Here is a 19,943-nt window from a genome sequence, read left to right as displayed (position 1 = left end):
GTCCACACTCTTGGCTATCGACGCCATGATGAAGAGGACAGCTTCCGTCACTTCCCAGGGCGGGTTGCCGTCTTTCAGAGTGGCGTAGAGCTGCGGAGGAGAGGCTGCGGTCAGCCAGACTGAATGGTGGGACGGGCGGAGCCTGGGGCGAGATCACGGGTGGAGCGCGGGGGCCGTCGGGGGCCAGGAAGGGATCGGGCATGCCTGTCCTCACAGAGGCCCATGTGGCACAGAACCGGGGGGGGGGGAGGGCTGGGCAGGACAGCCTCAGCACAGGGGCTCGTCTGGGGCAGCAGGGCAGTAAAGGGCGATGCTGACGCGCACGAACCCCGGCAGCAACAGAGGCCGGTCTCGGAGAAGCCCACTCCAAATCCCCGCCCAGAGCGCCCTGCAGCCCGGAGGAAGGCAGCCCCTCCCTGGCAACCCCCACACCATGCAAGCCCACCTGCCTGCCCGCCCCCATCTCTCACCTGAGCAAAACATTCCACAGAACCAACCAGGAAGATCAAGTCCTTCACGAGGTCCGACACCCTCATCCGGAACTCTCCGAAGTCATCGGTCTCCTCGGGGATCCCTTCCTGGCGGAAGCAATTGCAGGGGGTGGGAGGGAGAGAGAGCGTGTTGAGGAAGGAAGGGGGGGAGACGTCCCTGGAGGCACGCAGGGTGGGGAGGGGGGAAGAGGACCGGGAGGACGGCGGGCTTACGTGGTCCGGATCCAGCTGACAGTGCCGTGCCAGTGCGTGCAGGAGCCTTTGGATGTAGGCCTTGAAGATGCTGTGGATGACGGCATCCTCCGTCTTGTAAAGGTGCTCCCCCAGGCGATACCAGAAGTTGAAGGAGATCTCTACCACCTGTCGGCAGAGAAGCCTTGAACGCCTCTGCCGCCGACGGGAGGCAGGCTGGTGCTGGCACCAGTAAAGGCACGGCGGGGCCCCCTACCTCGTACTGCGGGTGGCCCGCGCAAATCAGGAGGAGCTCTATCGTCCGCAGATCCCCCAAGCCGTGCCCTGGGGTGCACACGATTTTGTCCAGAAAGGTCTCGCAGAGTTCAGTGAAGATCCGGCAGTAATTCAGAACCCTGGAAGAAAAGGCGAAGCGGTAGCCTGAGCCAAGGCAAGGGGCGGCATCTGGCAACGCAAGGTCGGTTCGTGATGGCCGCAGGAACGGCCCTTCTCCGCCTGCTCCCGCCTTCCCAGAAACGGTTACTCCCTCCTGGAGTTCCGGGCGACTCACTTGTCTAGATCCTCGCGGGCCACAGACATGTGGTAGGCCGTCTCCAGCGTCAGGACGCCCTGGAAGAGCTGCAGCGCCAGGGGCAGGTTGGTCTCTACGTTCTCGATGGCGTAGAGGGCAGAGCAGACGCAGTCCGAAGCCGCTTCGTGCAGGTTGGACGAGGTTTTGTCTTGTTGCTGAAACCCACCAGAGAGATGAGCCTCGCTCAGCCCCTTCCGGCAGGGGCCTTGCCCCACTTCCCGTCTCCTGAGCCAGGCCAACCCCCAACGCTCAAGACTAACTAAGCGTCGTTATCTACGCTTCCCTTCTGTTACCAGGACCAGGCAGCCATCTGTTTAGTGTACCAGCTGATGGAAGGGAAACAGAAAGGAGCAAGAGGCGAAAAGTGTTAGAAGGCCGGGGGAGAGGGCGCAACACAGACAGACACGCAAGGAAGGAAGGGGCAGAGGAAGCATCAGCTGGCATGGGAGGAACAACCAGAGCAAGCCAAGCATGGCCCAGCAATATGGCGTGGAAGAGGAGGGGCCCGGCCTTGGAGGTGTGAGGGGTTCCTGAAAAGACGGGGAGAAGGCCCGGCACGCCAAAGAAAGGAGGCCGCGGAATGCTCCAAAATGAACGGTGGGATCGTATGCCGGAGACACGGAAAAGGCGCCTCCTGCAGCACCCAGACACCTGCGGGACTGGCAAACTCCGTGTGGCAAACGCTTGGGCAGGTTCGATTTGCCCGGAAGGGTGTGGCGGGAGAGGCAGACACACGAAGGGCAGCTGGGGTGGGCAGGGGGAACCCTATTTATCCAGTTCGTAAAACACACGCGCCACCCCGTCCGGCCAGGCAAGGAGACACAGTCTGCACCCCTGCACGCCTCTCTTTCCCCCAGCTTACGGATCTTGTCCTGCACCAGAAACCTTCCGACAGAACAGATTCCAGCTAGAAAGCGGAAGACGCTTCCTGCCAGTCGCTGGGTGCTTCTGCCTGCCTTCAAACAGCCAGGGGAGCCGAAGTCTGAAGCCAATCTGGCGTTTTGGAATTGTGTTATTTTCTGATCTCTTAGTTAAGAACCGACGGTGCCGGGGGAGGGCGAGGGGCGAGAGACACAGGCCTCGCCTCGCCTCCCCTCCCCCAGGATCACGCCAACCCAGGAATTGCTCAGAGCACAGCGTGCTTCCCAGTGCCCTGACTGGGGATGAGCGATAGAAGGCCTTCCGGCTCGGACTGGCAGGGATGGTGAGCTGCAGCCTCGGGGTGGGGGGGGGAGCCTCCTCTGAGCCAGGCGCTTCCTTGGCCACAGGCAGTCTGGGTGGAAAGCTCCTCCTTGCCGGGCAAAAGCTCTGGGCACCAGCCGGTGGGCACGAGCCCTTCCTGCCATCCAGGAGGGCACCTGCGAGCGTGGGGGCCTTTGAATGCTTGGATTCTATGGGGCAGGGGGTCCTCAGAAACAGTGTGCGCCCACACGCTAGGAAAGCACACGCAGCTGTGCAGACCACAACACACTTGCGATCAGAAGTCGACCGGGCTCGAGCGCCACGCCGGACTCAGACCTACCCCAAAGCTGAGCTTTGCAACAAGAAAGGGGCATTTAAGGCCACCCCACCCCCTTCTCCTCCGGCGGTTAGTGCCTGGCCGTTTAAGTCAGGCCATCCTTCGGGGAACGAACGTTGGGGGTCCCAGAAAACGCACCAGAACCTCAAAGAGCAGTGACAGTAACTTGCTGTTGGCCATGAAGGTGCTGTCCAGGACGCCCAGGTTGAACCAGCTGCCCAGGCAGCGAAAGATCTTTATGAGCATCTTCTCATCGTTGCCGGCCTTCTCCACGCAGGTCACCTGCAGGGGCGGGAGGGGAAGGCGGGGCTTGGCTCCTCGCACACCAGCAGGCACACCGGGCAACACGCGCCCGGGCCCTCCCTGCCCATCAGCCACAGCAGCCCGTGCACAACCCCTTCGAAGTGAGGCACCCGGCCTGCGGTGAGAGATCTGGGGCCGCCTCTGCCAGGCTCGAGCTACAGAAGGCCTTCCCACAAGAGGCGGGATGGGCCCCCAGTCTGGATGGCTCTGAACCAGGACCGGACAAGCCCATGGAGGAGAAGGCTGCTGGGGGCGACCTCCAGGAGCAGAGACAGGATGCCGATGTGCACCGGCCGCTGGGGAGCATGGGCAGGAGGGTGCGGCTGAACCCGTAGTCTGCCGGTGGCTTTCTTCCGGGCAGGTGCACGGCCAGAATGCTGGGCTGCGCTGACACACGCCCCTTCCCAGCACGGCCCCAGGGCTCTTCTCATGCTCCCCTTTCAGAACTTGAGTGCCCCCAGCTGCACCGGGAACCGCGTGGGGCACCAGCATGCTGCCCCACGCAGCTGGAGTCCTGCCGGCACAAACTCGATGGACAATTCCTGGAGCCCAGCTGCTGGCTGGGAAGCCACAGTCCGGGAGTCTGGAGGTCAGACATCCGGAAGCCAGTCGCTCGGAGGTGGCACCCCCTCCCCTCCCTTTGCTGTCTTCCCTGCTATGCCAAATCGGAGACTGTGGCTCCGTGGGGAGAGGGCCTTACCCACCCCCCTCTGAAGAGGGCCCAGCGCACGGCTGGCGCTGAGAGAAAGGGTGACTTGGGGGCTTCCAGGGCTAGCGATGCTGGCAAGAAACAAGTGGCATTTGCTTCGGTTTTACTCTCTGAGTGTTCCCAGAACAAAATGCCAACGCTTGCCAACACCCAAGCCTTCGCCTGAGACCGCCTGGATTTCTTTTTTCTCTGTTTTACCTAGTTTGCCTTCTTGAGAGTTCGTCTCCAAGGAAAGCCGGGGCTGGACCAACTTTCCCTGACCCACCAGGATACCTGTTCCTCCAAAGGGAGACCGCATGTCACTCAGCCAGCTGTGCCCTCCAGGTGCCCAGCACTGGCCGCGCTGAGTGGAGGCAGCGGGCACCTGGGGCGGGACACCCAATGCCAGAGGCCGGGGAGAAGCAAGCCAGATGAGGTTTCAGCAGGCTGTGATGTGCCCGGGATTTTCAGCGTGATCGTGCCAGGGGAGGGGGAGAGGTTTCGGTCAGCGGCCGACCATTCCTGGCGGCCACGGGTGAATTGAAAGTGAAGCCTCAGCGAAAGCGGGCCGAAAGAGAGGCGGTGCCGTGCTGAGCTCAGCACTTGGCCTCCGGAACAGATGCCCTGCCAGCTCAGTCAAACACTGAGCCTGGATCACCGCAGGGCGCCAACAGGGGAGGGGAGGGGAGAGGAAGGGGCCCCCTCCTGGGCATGCGGAGGGTCCGCCTTGCCCCACGTCCCGCACGGCCCACTCCTCGGCTCGGTTGCTCAGACCAGATCTATCTCCGGGGAAGACTGCTGCCATTATGCTCGGCCAGACAGAACGCTTTTGTTGCTTCTTCAACAGACCAAAATGTTAACTCCGTCTTCCCCAAGATGGGGCTATCCAAATACGCTGGACAGCGGCCCCCAGCGTGCCCCAGACAGCATAGCCAGCGAATCCAAACGAGCCCGTGAACTGGCATTCTGTTTCCAGCAACATCCAGGCAGGGTGGAGGGATTCTGCGGGCTCGCTCAACGCCGGGGGGCAAGGCGCACCGTTCCACCCTGCTCTCCACCCTCAGGTCCAGCAACTCAGAGGCAGGAAAAGCCTCTCTCTCTCAGAAACAGGCAGCTTCGCCACCTGTTTCTCTTAGGCTCACAGCAACCCTGAAAGGCGGGTTAGGCTGGGAGTGCACAGCTGGGCTGAGATCACCCACCGCATTTTAAGGCCGGGCAGGACCTGGACTCAAGCTGCTCCCCATCCAAGCCAGGGATTTTTCAAGGAGCCGCACCTCGCGCGTCCTCATGCCAAGTCTTCAAGCCTCTCTCTCTCCCCACTCGCATTTCTGGTGGGCGCGGGCACAGGGGCTTGCTTGCGACTCACCAGCAGCGAGACCACCGTGCTGGAGTAGAAAGCCAGGTCTTCGATGATCTCCGTGCGGCGGTTGGCTCCGATGCGCAAGGACCGGCTGTGCACTTCCTCCGGCAGCACCGTCAGGATCTCCAGCAAGAAGGGGAGCGACGTCACGTCGTTATTGTACCTGAAGCCCCGGGACGGGGAGGGAGGTGGAGGTGGGAGAAAAACTATTGCGGGCACCCGGACGAGTGTGCCAAGCGGGAGGCTCCCAACCACGTGGCCCTCAGCGCCTGCAGCGTTCCCTGTGGAGCACGGAATGTGCGCCGGAGAGGATCAGGCCTCTGAAGGGCCAGCCATGGCCTTGGGGGACGGCAGGGGGTCTTGCTCAGGGTGCCAGCGGGGCGTCCCCCGGAGCAAGAGGCTGGGGGGACCTGGTCAGCCCCTCGAGAGGAAACACCAGCGGGCCAGGCGTGTGAGGAATCCACTTTGAAGGACCAGGCTGAGTCCGTGCCAGCAAGCAGCGCTCTCCTGCAGTCCTCTGCCCCTCCTCCTCGGGGCTCATCATGCTTGCTTTCTCAAGGGGGCCTCCAAGGGGAACCAGGGCTGAGCGACCCTCCCCAGCCTGGCACGCTCCAGGTGCGCCTGGCTGCCTCTGCCACCGTGACGGCCGCCCGCCTGGGCAGCCTGCGTTCGCCCCCTGCAGCGCAGGAAGGGACTTTGTGTGACGGGGGCTCTTGCTCCAGACCCACGTTCCCGGGGAATCCGCGCCAAGCGCCGACAGCACCTGCTGCTCAGGCCACTCGCTGGGACTGAGCACGACGCGAAGTGCTGGTTGTCACTGCCAAGGACCCCCGGTTAAGGCGCTCCGGGAGCAAAGGGGGCAGATCCGCCCAGGACTCACTTTTCAACCAGTGTGTGCACGCAGCCCTTCCAGGAGGCCATCTGCAGGGCGAGGTCTGCTATGGCTAACGCGAGCTGCGGGGGGACAAGCACAGTGGCGGTTAGTGCTCCGCTGGAAGGGTTCGGCCTCCCAGCGCAGCCGGCCCAGCACCCTGGCCCTCAGCCCCGCCGGATGAGGCCGGGCCGGCCAGGCCACTGGTTCTGCCCAACGAGCAGGCAGGCGACTCCTGGGCCGCGGCACCGTTCACGCCCCCGCCCCACGGCTCGCTTTCCCCCGCCCCCCAGGCCTGGCTGCTCACTTGGGTGACGATGACGGGGGACATGTCTTTCAAGTTCTGGATGTGGGAGAGCAGTGAGTCCCGCAGCGAGACATGAGAGTCCGTGGGGAGCTCATAGAATGAGGTCTGGATTTTCATCTTCATAGTTTGGGCTGCGAAGTAGCAGGATTCCACGTCCTGTCGGATCTGCAGCAACTGATCCGAGATCTCCCAGGCGTGAACCTTAATGTGTGAGGGAGAAAGCAGAACGATGTCAGGTGGAGAACGGCGGGGGGGTGCTCCTTTGTCAGGAACTTCGGGGAGCCCCTTCCACAGATCTGACTCATAGAAAAGAAATCCGAGCTAACCTAAATCTGGTCTGGCGAGGACTGTGGACAAGCAATTCCTACCGTGGCCCCCAATTTCACTCTAAAGCATGTTTCTAGCTCTCAGGAAGGTACAGAAAGCCGGAGTGCATGGGCTTGTCAGGAGGGAGCACCATGCAGCCAGACTGTGTCTAAGCCTTGGATGGGACCTGCGCGAAGACCTCTTTTCGCGAACACACAAGTGCGCCCTTCTTCTCAGGAAGCTGCCGCAGCCAGAACTCGGGGGACACTGCCCCCGAGTGCAGCACTTCATGTTCCCCACGGCCCGAGGCGGCAGCCATTCATCTGGCGGGGGTGAGAGTGGAGGGGTGCAGCCTAGGGAAGGCAAAGGAGCAGGGGGGCTGCTCCCCGCACAGGCAGCCCCAGGGACCCCAACCACAGAAAAACGATGGCATGAATCCACCCAGGCTGTTACTTGGTGACACCAGAATTTACCACTGTGTTAGAAATGGGATTTTAGGCAGCAATACGGCTCTTTAAGTTGCAGCAGGCACGGGTGAGATAGAACCCTTCATCTCCCAATTCCCATCCTGTGCCTGCCCCCAGAGATGCACCGCAGGTTGCAGCTCACCTGGAGCGCCTGCTGCTGCTCAGCCAAGCAGCTCGCCAGGTTAAGTACTCAGTCACAGAGGCAGGTGAGCTGGAAGGAGCTCCGGCGGGGAGGCGGCGAGTTACGTCTGTTTGCAGAGGCAGCGCCACGCTGGGCACGGACTGGGTGCTTCCTCCCTGTTCAGCGTGCGCTTGTGCGAGCGCACACATGCAGGCAAGCACCCACGCCCAGGAACGGCTCCCCAGGGCCGCTCCTGCTATGGCAGGGGTGGGAGGAAGGCCAGAGAGCCATCAGAGCACGGATGCTGCCCCGTCCCCAAACCCTTGTCCACACGGACGGGCAGCAAGGGCCCACGGGGCTGCAGGCAGGGGTCTCCCAGCGCCACCTGGGGCTGCCAGGGCCTGGACCCGCGACCTTCTCCACGCACAGCAGCGGCTCTTCCACTGAGAGATGAGGAGTCCCAAGTGCAACACTCGTTCTGTTTGTTTTCTAACAAAAAGCAACACCACCTTGCAGCCACCGGTGGTCCTGATCTGCCACTCAGGTGAACGCCAAGCCAGTGAGGGAGAAAGCAGCTCTCGGGTGGAAGCCAAGCCAGCTCACACCTGCCCTCTCTGCGGGCTTTCGGGCCCCGAGCAGGCCGTCTCGGGAGCTGGCTCGGCAACGGCTCAGAGGAACCCGGAACACGAGGCGACGGGCACTCGCTGCAAGCCGGCGAAGAACAGGCCCAGCCCAGCAGCCTTGCACTATTAAAGCTGGAATGGGAGGGGTGCTGCACCCCGGGTTCAGCCCCCAGTGCGTTCAATCAAAAGGGCCCCTGCAGCAAGAAGGCTGGGAAGGCCTCCGAGGGCAGGGCTGCCAGTCAGAGTACAGGAGCCATGGCCAGACCACCCTGGCCCAGGGAGGGGCGGCTGCATCTGTTCTGCTGCTGCACACGGCGGCAGGACAGCGCCAGTCCTCTGCTTACGTAATTCGTTCAACGTCTCTATCCCGCCCGAGCTGCTAAGAGGCCGCCAGGCAGTTGTGGACAACCATTTTCCTCTAGAGGGTCAGTAAGTTTTCGACTGTAAGCCCGAGGGAAGGCCTGTCATATCAATCACCTTTTTAAGCAATCCCGGAAGCCTTTTTTTTCCTCGGCTGAAAAGCAGAGATAAAACGCAGTCCATCACAAGCAAACATGCTGGCCCTGCCCTGCTCCAGGGCGCAGGCAGCGCACAGGCAGCCCTTGCGGGTGAGGGGTGCACCGGTGAGCCAGACCCCGGCTCCTCGTCCTCACCTTCCTTCTTCCACGCGCACTAGGCGGCACCGAGGCCGAGGCAGCTGGCCCCCCCCCCTGGCTGCAAGACCAGCAAGCTCTCCAGGCAGGAGCCACTCTCCCAACAGCCGGGTAAATCATGTGCACCGGCATCTCCGCTGCCTTTAATGGGACGGGACTTTAAGATCCACGAGCCACAGGCAGCGCCGCACCCGGCCTACTGGAAAGGCCAAGACGGCACGTGCGAGCCGCCGGAAAGGGTCCGGCACACTCCTGGAAGCCCTTGGACAGATTTTCCCCATCTTTCCAAGGGTGCAAGGAGGCGCTCAGCAGACCTGAAACGACCCAGCAGGCAACGATCGCACCGAGGAGTCGAAGACGTCCTGACTGTGAGAGCAGAGCAACAATGGAAGCCGTGACCTGGGGAAGGGGTGGGCTCTCCCTCGGGGGGGGGTGCTCAGGATGCAGGCAGCAGCCCTCCGAGAGGGGTGGCTTAACCGGGAGCCCCACACTGACCCGGGGGCTGGCCCCAACGGCCCTCTGGCCCCTTCCAACTCTGCTCTCCTAAGCTTGCAACGGAAATACAGGCAGCGTTTTTCCTTGCTTATTCTTGCTGAGAGGCTTGGCCTCATTCAATGAATTCTATTCGAACGGCATCACAAACGGAACTGGGCAGGCGCCGCTGGAGAGCAGAACCAAGAGGAGGGATGGCTGCCTTGGGAAACTTCGCCAGGAACACCGTGGGAAGTGGACTGGCGGCACAGCGGTTTGCAGCAGCTATTTCCAGAGACGGAGCTGAAATATGGATGAGTGCTCAGCCAAGGTGGCCTTGCGTTGGAAACCCAATTTCCAACGCTAACTCAACTGGCAGGAGACAGAAACACTGCCTCGGGGGTGAGGGCAGTGCAATTCAAATGCGTGGCCCAGAATTTATGTGGCGCCCAGAGAGCAGCCTCCCCGCCTTTCCGTGTTGCACCTGGGGCAGGGCAAGCCTGGCCGTGAGGCTTGCTGGGAGAGCGCAGGACGGCGCGTCTCGCTCTGCGTTAGACCGTGTGCAGGCAGCACCTCTGCGGGACACGGTGGAGGCGGCCAAGCCTTTGAGCTGGAAAAGCAGCAGGGAGGAAGGGGGTGGGGGAAGATGGGGAGACCTGGTCACCATCCACAAGAGACCTTTCCGAAGGCTTGGGAATGTCAGCAGAGATCTATCTGGACCCTAACTCAGAAATCGCCAATGTTTTGGGAAGAAGCGACCCAGCGTAGCCCCCAGAAAAGGGAGGGCTGTTCAAGCGCTTGTGAAGCAACACGTGTGACGGGTTTGTGGCACAGCCCAGGGCAAGCGGCCCAGTGGAAGCGGTGGACACGGAGTTCGTAGGAGAGGCAGGCGGGACTGGGCCCAGAGAGCCAGACTGGGCCCGTCCATTCACAGTGGCCCTCCATGCCCATCATCCCCTGGCACTGGAGACAACAAGGACTGAACGGGACCTTCGTGGGCAGAGCAGGGGCCTGTCACTAGAAGAGGGAGCTGCTCCTGGCTTAGGGCAGCCACCTGGAAGCCTTTGGGCCTTCCCGAATGGTATCAGGAGACCAGGCAGGAAAGCCGGACAAATGGCGAGTCCCCGTCGGGTTGAACGCCGGCAGCAGTTTTTGCCGCTTCTTCACCGGGCCAGCAAAGCGGCAGCATCGCTCGAGGCGGGTGGCCAGCCCATGCAGGCCAGCTGCGAGTCATGGAAGCTGTGGTCCAACACATCTGAGTTAAACCACCGGCAGCTGCCAGGGGTGGGCGGGAGTGACCGAGCCTGGGAGGACTCCAGGGCCGGGGAGACCTGCTGGCCAATCCCGACAGGAAGCCGTTTCGAGTCCCTTCTTGCCCAATGGGACGCTTCAAGGGTGCTCTCCCCACAGGAGCTTGCAGCAAGGAGCCCGAGGCTGCCACTCCTGCCCCACACCTGCAGCCCTCTGGGGGTGGAAAATAAGCAGGCTTCCACAAACAGTGGTTCCTGGGGGCCTTTTCGCAGGTGGGCTGCTTCTTCCAGCTCCAGGAAATGTATCCCTGTTTAACGGGGCCAATGCCTTACTTAGCCAAGCCTTCTGCTATTTTCGTCCCTCACGGGCCGCCCCTCTCTACAGATCTCCAGGTTTAGAGCAACTAAGGGAACGGGCACAGGGGAGACAGGAAGATGTGCCAATCTTACTGTGAAGTCGGAGGAGGGCTGCAAAACCCTTGTCCAGCAGAAGTGTTGGAAACCCGCAAAAATAAGCTGGGGAAAGCCGGCTTGCCTGGGAGCAGCAGCCTCGGCAAGTCAAGGGGCGACGGGGGTCAGGGAGCATCGCCATCCTCCTGCCTGCTCTTTCCGCGCTGGAGGACGCCCTGCAGGGCTGGGCGCCTGGACATGACGGCATTTGCAGAAAACAAGGAGTGCAGCGCTGCCGCCATGGCAGCGGTTGGGCCAAGGCAGCGCTCTGGGGCCTCAAGATGCCTGGGACCACGATTCCCACAATTCCAGCTGGCTGGACCCTAGTCCAGAAGGCACAGGAGAGGGCCAAGCTGCCTCTTCTGCTAAGAGCAATGGCAGAGCTGGGGAAAGCCTTCAGACTGCAGGCAGGGGCTCAAAACTGCTGCGTGCAACTAGGAAGTCAACGAGAGGGCCGTGGGGGGGGGGGGCACTTCCTGACATGCTGGCTTTCTCCATGGGAGGAGTTTGTGCAGCACTGTCCCCACGCAGAGAGGGGCATTCCATGATGCAGAGCCCTACGTCGTGTGAGCCGGTGCAGCCCTCTGCCTGTGTGAGAATGAGGCGTGAGGCTCGGGAAAAACCTCCCAGGTGTATCCGCGCTGCCCCGCTCCGAAGGCACCGGGGAAGCCTTCCAGGCCTTCCTGTCCCGACAGGTCCTCCGAGGCGTGCCTCAGCCATCCGCTGCGAGTCCGCCCCCTCGCTTACGTGGCCACGGGCTGGGCTCAGCTTGGTGGAGCTCACCGCTTTCTGCACAGGTCTGGAGCCCAAGTGCAAGGAGCTTGCAGACTAGGCGTTCTAACAGGCAAGCCCTGTCCTGTGCTCCGAAGCAGGCAGCAGTCCAGGAAAAGCCCAACATGCAGTGCTCCCCAGTGGGTTTCGGTCTAAGGCAGCCTTTCCCAACCTGGGACCCCTCCAGATCGGATGAGCGACAATTCCCGATTCTCCGTTAGAGACAATGACGCATCTGCCCATGTCAAGAGTAGTTTTGATCCACTGCAAGGGATGGCCACTCGCTCTCAATGCTTACAGCTATGAGAGGAGCAATCTTAAAATTAAAGTATAGTGAATGAAAGAGGCGTGCAGTGGATTGCCGCTGCTTGGCTCCTCCTGGCGTCCTCGTCCTCGTCCAGAATCCTTCGCCGCAGGAGTGGACACCCTGTTCAGCTCCGAGGAATTCCTGGAGCCGTGCTGCCTTGTGACCGCACCGGCTTCCATTCTATGAACGGCAGTGGTTGAAGCCGCACAGGAGAGCTTCGGCCCTGAATGGCGGCTTAGAAATGCTTTGGAATAAACAAAAGGGTGGGGTGAAGTGATGGGGACGTGTGCGCGCATGCACGCGCATGCGACTCACCCATGAAGCAATACGCACCGCGCACACCACCCTCACAAGATTAAGAGTCATGCCAGTACAATGAGGGGGCTGATGGAACGCACTGCCGGAAGTAGGGCGGAATCCCACCCTCCTGCGCCTGTGTTCGTGCTCCGAGGGAACCCTTGGTCGCCCCGCTCGCCTGGCACGCGCAACGCCCACGGTGGACACATCCATCTGGAGTCTGTTTTGTTTCGGGAAACCTGCAAAGGGGACGAACACGTAGAAGAGGCCCAGCCAACTCCAGAAGGAGAGCACGGCAAACCAAAGAAACGGATCCCGACAGGCAAGCCCAAGAGTGTCTTGTTTCCCTATAAATGGAAATGGGATCCTTCAAGTAGGTCAGCCCCCTTGCCAAGTCTCCAGTTTGCACTGGCCAACAAAGGGGGGCGTTATAAAGAGACTGCTGCTTCAGCCACCGCATAAACCGTCTGGGGGCACCCAAGTGCCGCGGTGCCGGTGTCAGAAGGGGGGGGGGTCGCACAGTGCTCAAACATGGAGCCAGTAGAGGTCACGATGTCGTGGCACCGTTATTCCGTATTTCAAGGAGGACGGTCTCCTACCCTTGTTTACCGCTGTGGCCACTGCGAACTTGGCCAAGCAGCAAAACAAGACTCTTGCTTCTTAAGCTCTGACTGAGCACTGCGCCGGCCACTGAAAACTGATCTGACCAAGCTGAGTTCTTGCCGGGCCTGCAATGGAATGATTAACTGTACCTTGAAGCAAGCAGCCCCACGGCAGTCAGCCGGAACGATCCCAAACCCACGCTCTCACGTGCCTCAACAGGTGAACTGACGCAGCCTCCCCCAACCCGGTGCCTTCCCCCTGTGTGGGACTGCAACTCCCATGCTCCCCAGCCAGCATGGAGTAGGAACCGCAGACCAAGACAGCTGGAGCGCACTAGGTCAGAAGAAGCTGGCCTGAGGCAAGAGGATGATGCAGAGGGAAGTAAAAAGGTTCACGCCAGTCCCGCAGAAGCAAGGCTGTTGCCCTCAGAGAAAAGGGAGATCCGGGGGATCATTCCGGGGGAGGCACCAGGTGCCGCGTTCAAGGTGCGACCGCAGCGACGAGAAAGGTCTACGCACACAACGCCCAAGAGATGGAACGGAAATACTTGCATTTCCCCTGCCTACTTCCTCCGCCGCCCTCCTCCTGCTTTTCATACTCGGGCACCCCCTTGGCAGGGGCCCAACTTCTTACTCTCCGTAAACCACGGCAAGGACTTTGGTGCGCCGCATGAAGCAGAAGGGCGATGAGCGAGGAAGGAGAGCATCTGAGGGCCCAGCGTGACCCGGCAAGTTCGGACGCGGGTCTGCGAGGGCAGGTTTCGGCCTCGGGAAAATGTGTCCCCCCCCGCCTGACCTTCCAGGGCCCCCCCCCACAGGGCTGCTCCAAGGATAAGCACGCCTCTGCTGGCCTGCCAGGACAGCCGTGGGCCCACGCAGCTCAGCGCCCTTTGCATGCCGCCAAATGGAAAGCACTGCAGGGAAATCAAGGCTCATGGGCCGGGCCAGGAACTGAGAGAGGAGCGGGGTGCAGAACAAGCGGCCTGCACGTTCGGCTCCTGCCTCCAGCGGGCCCGTCCTTCACAGATTCTGTCTAGCTCGCTGTCCCTCAGATGTCTTAAACTCCAATTCCCAGCATTCCCAACTACTGGCCATGCTGGCACGGGCTGATGGAAACCCAAAGCCCCCGTTTTCGCCCATTTCTAAAAAGACAACTGCGTTTACTCTCACGGCCATCACGGCCTCACAGGGCAACGTGTTCCAGGGGTCACCGTGTGGCCAGACAAGGGGGGCGGCAGAGGTCCTACCGAATCATGCAGAACACTGCGCAGGATCCACCTGCCACAGCCAGCGGGGTACTCCCCTCCGAGGCACGACCACCGCAGCCCGCCCAACGCAGCGGCGGCCTCGCTTCTCCTCCATCAGGGCGCTGAACCACCGTGCGAAGGGACCTGCTGGGCTCCCGCAGCGTCATGCCCCTGCTTCGTTTTGAAAAGCCACCAGCCAGGGCAGTTCAGACCCCCTTCCCATTTTTACCCCCCTAAACACTCGGTCGGGGGCCTCAAACTTTTTCACCAGGGGCCAGTGGAAAGGGGCCGGAAAGGTGGGGCCGGGGCGTGTGCGGGCCGGCGAGGGGGTGGGGGGGGGCATGCTCCGCGAGGCGAGCGCATGAGGCAGTGGCCTGCTCGCTCGGAGATGGTTTTCTCCGAGACAGCAAGCCGCTGCCTCCTGCATGCGGGGCGAGGTGGGTGGTGGTGGGCGCATGCGTGGGCGCGCGGCAGGTCCAAATGGGCATGGCGGGCCGGATCTGCCCCCGGGCCATAGTTTGAGGACCCGTGCACTCGGCGGTTCAGGCAGCGTGCCTGTGCCCCGCATGCGGTTCGCCCGGCATCTCGGCCGCAGGACCCACGAGCTGCCGCCTCATCCCTGATCGTGAATATCCAGTAACCCGAACCTTGGTCACGAGCAGAGCAGAAAGGCGAGAACTAAAGAAATGCTGTGGCTCCTCTCAGCACACACGCTCACAAAGTATTTCAAGACTGGGTGAAACGTTTTCCCCACCAATGTCTGGGGACCACAAGCCCCATCCTCCCCAGGCAGCCATGCCACTGGCCATCCAGCACTTCAGACCTGCAGGCCAACTGGTTGGTGAAAGCTGCTCTTGGGGTCACATCTGACCATGTGAGAGACAGTCCTGGCACCTCCACACACTGGATACTGTGGGAGGCAAGGCAGGATCCGAGCAGGCCTGCCTGGAGCAGCGGGCCGGGCCTTCCGCTAAGCGACTGGGTGAAAACAGCACCCACAGCACAAACAGGGCCCGAATTCACAACAGACCCAGCTGCAGGTGGGGAAAAGGGGGGGGGGGGTTGGCTCCTTGGCTGCCTTCTCCTGCTGTTGCCCCAAAAGCAGCTGGAACGGTCACAGGGGCAGCTCAAAGTCCACCACAGCTCGTCTTCCCTCTGAGGACTCTGGCCAGCGTGGAAAAGGGCCCCACACATGCTCACTTCCACTGTTTTAAGGCTGCCTGTTAAAGAAAGGAAAATGAAAGCATCTGCTCACCCCAGGCTCCTGGAGGTTTAAGGCGGGCACCTAAGAACGGAGCTCCTTCCTCAGGAGTCAGGCTCCTGAAGCAGCCAATCTTTTAGAATAAGCCACGTTTCTGCCACATTTCTGAAAGTTCTGAACACATTTCTTCAAAATGCTCTCTCAGCAAACCACAAGGATTGACGACTTATTTGCAAAAGAGGCACCGAGCTCAGGACAACCACGCGGCAGCCAACAAGCATGAGCTCTCCTGCTGAACCCATCGATTCTGCCTGACGGATACCACTCCATTTTGCAGGAAATGGCCCGAATTGTGGACCACTCGTCCGTGTGCTGCAGAGCGAAGAGCCACTCGCTCAAGAAATCATTGCTCACCCTGGACAGGCTGCGAACTGCAAGGTCAGGGTAGAAGGGAAAACGCTCCGATGCAGGACAGCCACGGAAAACGCCACACACATGCCCCCCCCCCCCCCGCCGGCGCCACAGCAGAGACAGGCCATGGTAACGGAATATTCCAGAAGGGTCCTGGCCTGGATAAGCTGCACCCACATGTCCTCCGCTACTCCCTCCTCAAAAACCAGACCGTGACATCATCTACAGACATGCAGTCAAATGGCATGTCCTTTAGCCAGGATAATCCAGGGCAGGAAAATTATTTTGAATTGTAAGGTGTAACTCTGCTTAATACCACAGAGGCCATATACTTGGGGTTCCCCCAGGCCATGCAAGGACATGAAGCAACTCATCCCAAAGACAAGGCCGCCTGGCCGTGGGCCAACCGTTCTCTTTGCCTAGCCCGCATCACAGGGGTGTTGTGCAACGAGGAGGGGGCTTGGCTTCTGCCCTGCCCTCTTTGCCAAAATAACTGTTGGTTGCTAAGCTGCCGGGCCAGTAGACAGTTATTTTTCTATCAACGACAGCAGGAATTAAGCTGTGAAAATGAAGCTGGACAAACTCACCTCTTCCCTCCCCTTTGCAAAAGAGAAAAACCAACCTGGGAGCTGAAGCCCAACCCCCTGGGGGACCCCGGACTGGGGCGAGCTTGCCTAAAACCTTCCACCCCGTGCCATTTTGAAGCGGGAAGGGGCAAGACCAGGATGTGACCACGGGCTGGGGGTCCCACTCTCTCCCCTGCACTAGCGGCATTTTGAACATGTGCGAGAGAAAGAAGGGTGAGCATTTCCTAAACAAATGGCAAGAGTGGACTCCAGATTTGCTCCCTCTTCTCTGAAAAAGAAAGGGGCATGATACGCCTGCTATTACGAGTTCAAGGACAGGCTGGCCGTGCACACGGCGGGCACGTCGTGAGCGGAGCCGGGGGTCAGACTAGATGGCCCGGGAGGCCCCTTCTGACTGTTTCTGTGTTCCTATGAGTTGCACACCAATTCTGAGTCTGGAACCCACTGCACTTTCTGTTGCTGGCACCACAGACCAGCCAAAAGGCCAAAGGGGGGGCGAGGGGGCAATGCTTTTAATATTTTAATTACTTTTTAAACACTGGTGGGTTTAATCAAGTAATTTCATCATTTTTATTTGCTTTCAATGCTGTGCTTTGTCGCTTATTATCTTTTACTGTTCACGGTTCTTTCACTGTGTGTTGTCCTCAGACAAGGCTGCCTGAATAGCCAGCTTTTAAATGCAAGTCTGCCTGGGCCTTCGGATCTATGGGAGAGGCCCTTTCTCGCTATCTCCACCTTCGCAGGTGTGAGTGGTGCTGACGTAAGAGGCGGCCTTCTCACTGGAAGCTCCCAGGCTGGGGCCTTCGCAGCCAGGAGAGGCCAGGCGGCCCCGTCTCTGCCACGCTTCTGCTAGCAGGGAAAGACCCTTCCTTGGGCAGGCTTTGGGCTGGCTGCCAGTTTTATGGCTACTGTCAAGTTTTAAATTGTGCTTTTAATGCATTATCATCATCATCAGGACCACTGGGTTATGGAATGGGCCTTCAAAGAAGGCGGCAGAGGCCCCATCCATGAGGGTGTTCAAGGAAAGAGTCGACAACCACATGTTTGGGATTACATGAGTGGAGCTGGCTGCAGCTGGGGGTCAGACTAGATGGCCCTGGAGACCCCTTCTGACTCGCTTTGCTTCTGTGTTCCTATGATTATTGCTTTAACCAAGTGTGTATTCGTTTACAGTAGCAAGCCAGCTTCAGAACTGTTTTTCTGGTCGAGAGGCAGCATACAAATCAGAAGCATAAGCAAGGAGCGTGCTTACACTCACGACGCTGCTGAAGGGTAGTCCACCTGTTTCAAACAGCTTAGTGAGAATGGGCCCTATAGCAAGGCCCAGCTTGCCTGCAGGTCATGTGAGTTTTTCAACTCTCTTTAAACATAGCTGTGACCCCCAGGAATGTACCCAAGCCTATCAAAACTCCCACAGGCAGGGAAGGTTGCTGTATCCCAGCCTTACCCCAACCTGTTGCCACCCAGGAGGCAATACACTGGAGTAAGCCTGGCATAAGGAATAAGATCCAATCCTTGTTTAATCTGTTCGGAGATTCGACAGCGTGCCAGCCTACAAAGCTGGTGAGACCTGGAGTTCTTTCTTGTCTTGGACAGGGATTTACAGCTTCCCCAAGAAACAAAGAAGTAAAAGGCCAGAAGAGGGAGGTAAAGTACAGGCAGCTTTCCTTATCACATCACACACAATCTAAGTTTCACAACTGGGCAAGACGACGGGCTCAAAGGTGGGTGCTAATGAAAGGCAGGCTGGCCCTTTCTTCCTCACCCCCCCCCCCCGCAGATGGTGAAGTCATTGGTCACGTCGGAACAAACTTTGAGGGTCAGCAGCCCAGGACTTGCATAAGCTCCCATGATGCAAACCAACCCCATTTCCAAATAAGTCAAGCATGCCAAGCTCAGCACGGAAGGGAACAAGGGAAGTTACATCTCCCCCTGGCGTCACAGCCTGGAGCAGCCGGTCAAGAACGCATGATTCGAAAGTTACAGATAAGAAAAACACCAGGATGGAAACCAGGAGGGACAGCCCTCTGACCCTCTCCTGTAACTTTCCAGATCAACAGGGAATATCAGTTGCACTGCCAGAAAAACAAATTTGCCTTTTAGCTGGACTGCACAGGGTGTAGCAAAGTATTGGAGCTGCTCCTTAAGCTGTGAAAGATTGTAAGTGAAGGCAATCATGCTGTGTTTCCATTTGTTCTGGAACTCATGCTCACAACTCACGTGCTTGCTCAGGTAGATGAATAAGCCGAGTTCTAAAAATTCGGTACGCTACACCAGGATACCCATCACTACAATGAGGTAAATGCAACACCATTTCCACCTTCAACTCTTTGGAACAAATTTTGTAGCCAGATCAAACTGGCCTGTTTCAAATGCCCGTTTTAGAATGAGCCCCCCCCCCTTCTTTCAGTCCCTATTCTAAGCACACAACCAATCAAATGTGAGGCCAGAAATTTCCAGCACACACCAAAGAAATAGCAGTGGCTCTCCAGTGAGGTCACTCAGCTACAAAAGGAACCTCCAGGCCTACTTCTCTGACATTCATGCACCTGCTTCTGCTGATGCCACTGAGAAAGGGAAATGGGCATGCAACGCTGAGAGAATCGCTGCAGTTGAGAGCATGAAAGGTCTTGCATCCAAGCTGCCTGAGAAAGCATCAGCCTTGGCTTGGGACACAGCAAGGCCCCAACCGGCAAGCTCAGGCTCATCACTCACACGTGAGATGAAACAGCCACGATCCTTTTCAGGGTTCACCCTTATGCACCCAGGTACTCAGCCCTGCTCTGAAGAAGACCTAGCGCAGCCCTCCCATTTGGAAAACCCTTCCAGCACTGAATCCCCTCCCCTTTTGCCTCTCCCAGCCTGCACTCCCCTACCCCGTTTAGAATCACTAGCTAGGACCCATCCAGAGCCCTCGCTTCTTCGAGGTCCTCTGGCACAGAGCGCCTTGGTCCCCCTCCTCTTCTGCCAGCAAAACTCTGCACTCATCCGCCCACCCTCGCGCTCCTTCCTGTCAGAAACTCTCTCTGTCCCCTCAACTACACCCCCATCCTCAACTGAAAGAATCCCTCCAAGCAGGCAGCTCCCCCAAGGCAAGGCCTGACCCTCTGATTTCTTCTCCGCATGGGAGGTCCGGCCCCAGCCCAGCCCCTTCCCGCCTCTCAACCTCCCCCACGGCCTCCCTCCCCCTTGGCTTGGGACACAGCGAGGCCTCCGATGGCACAGCCTCAGCTCATCCCCACGGCTGAGCCCGGGCAGCCAGTTCCTCTCCCTTGAATCGCTGCACTTTTCGGAGCTCACCCGCGTGCCCCCACCCTCCCCCGGGCCCTTCCCTGCAGGCTCCGACGCATACGTCCCGCGCCGCTCGCCGAGGCCTGGCCCCGGGCCCTCGCCTCTGCCTACGTGCGCTCCCGCCTGTCCCCTCGATGATTCTGCATCGGGCGCTCTCGCCCCGCGGCCCTCCGGCCCGGCCCAGGCCGGCCCGGCAGCGCCGAGACGCCCAACGGTGCCCCCGGCACGCTCGCTTAGCTCCCCATCCCCCGCCGGCGGCCCCGGCACGATCCAGTCCGCTGCCCCGCCACTCCGGCGGCCCCCCGCGCCGGCGGCCGGGCAGGCGCTCCCCCGGCGGGGCGGCCGCACTCACCGATCGCTGCAGCTCCCCGAGCCAGAGGCTGGCGCGCTCCTTGCCGCCCGGTTCCGGGCCGGGGTACAGCGCCTGCACGCCACGACCCGGACCCGAGCGGCTCGGCTTGCCGGCGCCGCCGCCGCCGGGCCCCGGGCCGCCGCCGCCGGGGTCCATCCCGTCCCGCGCTCGTCCGCCGCCGCCGCCGCCGCGCCGCCCGCTACTCCTCAGGCCTCCGAGGCCATCGCGGGCGGC

General features: G+C 60.2%; 1 protein-coding gene across 1 annotated transcript in view; it reads right to left on the bottom strand.

Moving 5' to 3' along the window:
• Window positions 1-19,892, bottom strand: part of TNPO3 (transportin 3) — a 32,275-nt gene extending 12,383 nt beyond the window's left edge. Inside the window, exons 1-10 of the mRNA XM_044429352.1 lie at window positions 19,710-19,892; window positions 6,303-6,503; window positions 6,005-6,078; window positions 5,131-5,287; window positions 2,912-3,055; window positions 1,234-1,409; window positions 940-1,078; window positions 705-851; window positions 471-578; window positions 2-90 (exon numbers count right to left, since the gene is read on the bottom strand). Coding sequence (XP_044285287.1) covers window positions 2-90; window positions 471-578; window positions 705-851; window positions 940-1,078; window positions 1,234-1,409; window positions 2,912-3,055; window positions 5,131-5,287; window positions 6,005-6,078; window positions 6,303-6,503; window positions 19,710-19,865 — 1,391 coding nt within the window. The 5' untranslated portion in view covers window positions 19,866-19,892. The remainder of the gene's footprint in view (window position 1; window positions 91-470; window positions 579-704; window positions 852-939; window positions 1,079-1,233; window positions 1,410-2,911; window positions 3,056-5,130; window positions 5,288-6,004; window positions 6,079-6,302; window positions 6,504-19,709) is intronic.
• Window positions 19,893-19,943: the final 51 nt, after the last annotated feature.

The sequence above is a fragment of the Varanus komodoensis genome, unplaced genomic scaffold (assembly GCF_004798865.1).
Source record: "Varanus komodoensis strain SLA01 unplaced genomic scaffold, ASM479886v1 scaffold1, whole genome shotgun sequence".
In the NCBI taxonomy this organism is placed as follows: domain Eukaryota; kingdom Metazoa; phylum Chordata; class Lepidosauria; order Squamata; family Varanidae; genus Varanus; species Varanus komodoensis.
This window is presented reverse-complemented; position numbering and strand designations above follow the sequence as displayed.